Here is a 2,906-nt window from a genome sequence, read left to right as displayed (position 1 = left end):
CACACACACACACACACACACACACACACACACACACACACACACCAGATAAAACAAAGCCCATCCTCACCGGCGGCACCACCACTGTCGGCTCGTTGAGCACAAAGGTCTTGAGGGCCTCGGTGCTGGTGGACTGCGGGGTGCCGTAGTCCATGACCTGACGCGGCGGCGGGCAGTCCAAGAGGGCGCGCGCAGGCAGCCTTGAGCCGTTGTTCAAAATGCAGTGGGCACTCCGAAGACAGATTCAAGATCAAGGGTATCAAAATATCCATGCTTTTGACTATTTGGACGTGCCTGGCGCCACACAAGAAGCGCACAGGTGGTTCGGGGCCCAGTGTCAAGTGGGTTGCCGTTGCGTTGCTCCAGATCACTCCAGATCACCCCAGATCCTACCTCGTCCAGTAGCTCGTAGATCAGCACAAAGTTCTTGCGGATCGCCTCCTCGCTCAGGCTGCCGCAATAGTCCTGCAGGGCAGATGGTGGCGCGCAAATTAACTGAGCCACATCCACCCTGCCGGGCCATAAACGCATGCCAATCGCACCCAATATCAACGTTGGGCTTGATGCCGTAGAGCGCCTCTCGAACACAGCACGCTCCACCAGTCGGAGCCCAGTTTTTCCACCTGCTGGTCCGCCGCTTCCGACCCCACACACGCACCTCTCAAACCGTGATGATGTCCCCCCGACACTCCCTGACCACCCACACCAAGCACACCTGGATGACACCCCCTGCACCGGCACCCTTGCATAATATCCCCTCAACTAATGTAACCAACTCCGACCCGCGCCAAACACAGCCAGATAATCCCACAGCCAAGGCATAAACAGCGCGCCCCGCACCTTGATGATCACGCTGATGCGTTTGAGGAACTCCAGCACAAAGGAGGGCGACGCGTTGTCGCGCGTGGCCGCCACCAGCTGCACGCCGCCGTCCTGGGAGGTGCATTTTCAGTGTTTTGGGGGCGAGGGGAGGGGGCAGTGCGAAATGTTGATGCGGACGTGTTGGTTGCGGTGCTAGTTTTGATTGTGGGTTTAGATAGCACGCCACCCCAATGGCGTGTTGAATTTCAAATGTGATTTCCGAGGGGGTTGAAACAGCTTGTTGCAGCTGACCGGGAAACATTGAGGGCTGATGTTGTGTCTTGGCTCGCCGTGTGCACCCGATGCAGTCGCTGCAACTAAACGGCGGAGTCAACACCCTGCATCCCAACAGAAGTCATATGCCGGCCCAAATGCAGCCGGCAAAGCGCAGCCGAGAGCGCAAACCGCGGCCGCATCTGTCGTCGGCGCCCTCAAGCATGACGTCACCTGGCGCTGACGCGCCTAGCAGGTGCGCCCTGCCGCCTCCCTGCTCGGCAGCAACTAGGCCCTTGGAACATTTGATAGACATCAGGCATCCCGGCCGCACCTTGACATGCAGGTACGAGACTCCATCAATGATGAAAACAGGGGGCGCCTCCACCGCTCCATCGCCATCGCCGCCCTTGAAAAACTTGGCGTTGCGGAAGAATATCTCCGTGCTGGCCTGCAGGCGCGGCATTCAAAGCTTCAAGGTGCTTCTTCGGATGCAATAAGCTGCACTGGACATGCACAAGGCGCCCCGCACCTTAGGAACGTTGCCGAGGTAGTCCCGCCTGATGATCACATCGCCCCTCGGCGAAAGAACGAAGAACTGAGATATCATTTGCGACGAAACAAGAAAGTTGAATCACCGGCAAGCGCTCATGAGGCCCGGACGGGTCGCGCTGCTGCTGAAAGGTGTGCGCAGGGCACCGTGAGGTCCGTTTCCGTGTATCAGCTCATTTATAGTGGTTAAAAAGCTGATCTAAAGCATGAAATGAGTCTTTTGCGTTGCTTGGGAGCTCACGACAATAGATCAGTTGCGCACCACGCGCACTGCTTGTTGGTTCGAACAATATTGAGCGGGAGATATGTGCAATCATATCACGTCTGTGATGGAAGCCGGTGCAACTGCGTCGTATTTGTGCGTGTGCGCCTGGTGTGCGCCCGCTGAGGTGAGTCAGTGAGAGGTGCTGTGTGCATGTGTGTGTTGCGATCCATGGCGGCCGTGGACCCATCTCCTGCACGAACTTGAAAACCGAATCTTGATTTATGTCTCTTTGAAAACATCCAAGCTGCTGCCAGGCTGTTGGAGTGCCCGAGCCACCATTGTTCTCAGCCAGGTTCTGGCTGAGTCAGCCTTTTTGCGTAGGCAGCTGCATATTTTGCACCTCCTGCCCAGGTGCAAGACCTGTACAACTCTTGTTTTTAAGCACTGAAATGAAAAGTAAAGCTAACTGATGTGAGTGGCATTGCTGGGGGGTGCAGCAGCGCAGTCAAAGCCAGAGACATCAGTTGCTGACCAACTCCAGGCAAGGATATGGGCAAGAGTTTTGAACGTGTGAAGATGACACAAAAGTTGCGCCTGGTTCATCACGCTGATGCTGCACGTGCTCAGGCACGATCATACAAGGTCACAACCACCTGGGTGCTCGTGGCGTGCAAGACACGGACGCCAATCCTCAGCTGCAGCCTAGAAGACACACTGTATTCACAACCAACTGACCACATGTCACAACATAAAGGAGTGTCTCTTCTCAAAAGCTATGTGAGCCGCGCGGCAGGTGAGCTTTGATCATTGCCTGGGCGCAAGCGTGGTCTTGCTGTGTCAAGCCGTCGGAACGCTCCAAGGCGGCTGGCGCCGCAGAACTGTTTCAGGGTGCGTCATGACAATAGAAGTATACCTCAACTACCTTGGAGTCGTAGTCGGCCGTCACCGTCTCACCGGGGATCAAAGGAGCAGGTGTGCGGCATGCAGCGATATGACTTTTACCTCCGACCCCTCCGACTCCGACCCCTCCCCGTCCCCGGCTGTTTAGGGGTCCGCAGGTTGCAGGGGTTTGTAC

The 2,906-nt window shown here is 56.4% G+C and overlaps 1 protein-coding gene across 1 annotated transcript; it reads right to left on the bottom strand.

The window, feature by feature from the left end:
- Window positions 1-66: 66 nt before the first annotated feature.
- MNEG_10091 (AP-4 complex subunit mu) lies at window positions 67-1,684 on the bottom strand (the record flags this gene model as incomplete). The annotated part of the gene is made up of 5 exons (XM_014041438.1): window positions 67-84; window positions 394-465; window positions 841-933; window positions 1,409-1,525; window positions 1,607-1,684. The coding sequence occupies 5 exons, from the start codon at window positions 1,682-1,684 to the stop codon at window positions 67-69; spliced, it is 378 nt and encodes a 125-aa protein (XP_013896892.1).
- Window positions 1,685-2,906: the final 1,222 nt, after the last annotated feature.

Source organism: Monoraphidium neglectum (assembly GCF_000611645.1).
Source record: "Monoraphidium neglectum strain SAG 48.87 unplaced genomic scaffold scaffold02175, whole genome shotgun sequence".
Taxonomy (NCBI): Eukaryota; Viridiplantae; Chlorophyta; class Chlorophyceae; order Sphaeropleales; family Selenastraceae; genus Monoraphidium; species Monoraphidium neglectum.
Note: the sequence above shows the minus strand (reverse complement) of the source record. Positions and strands in the feature narration are given on the sequence as shown.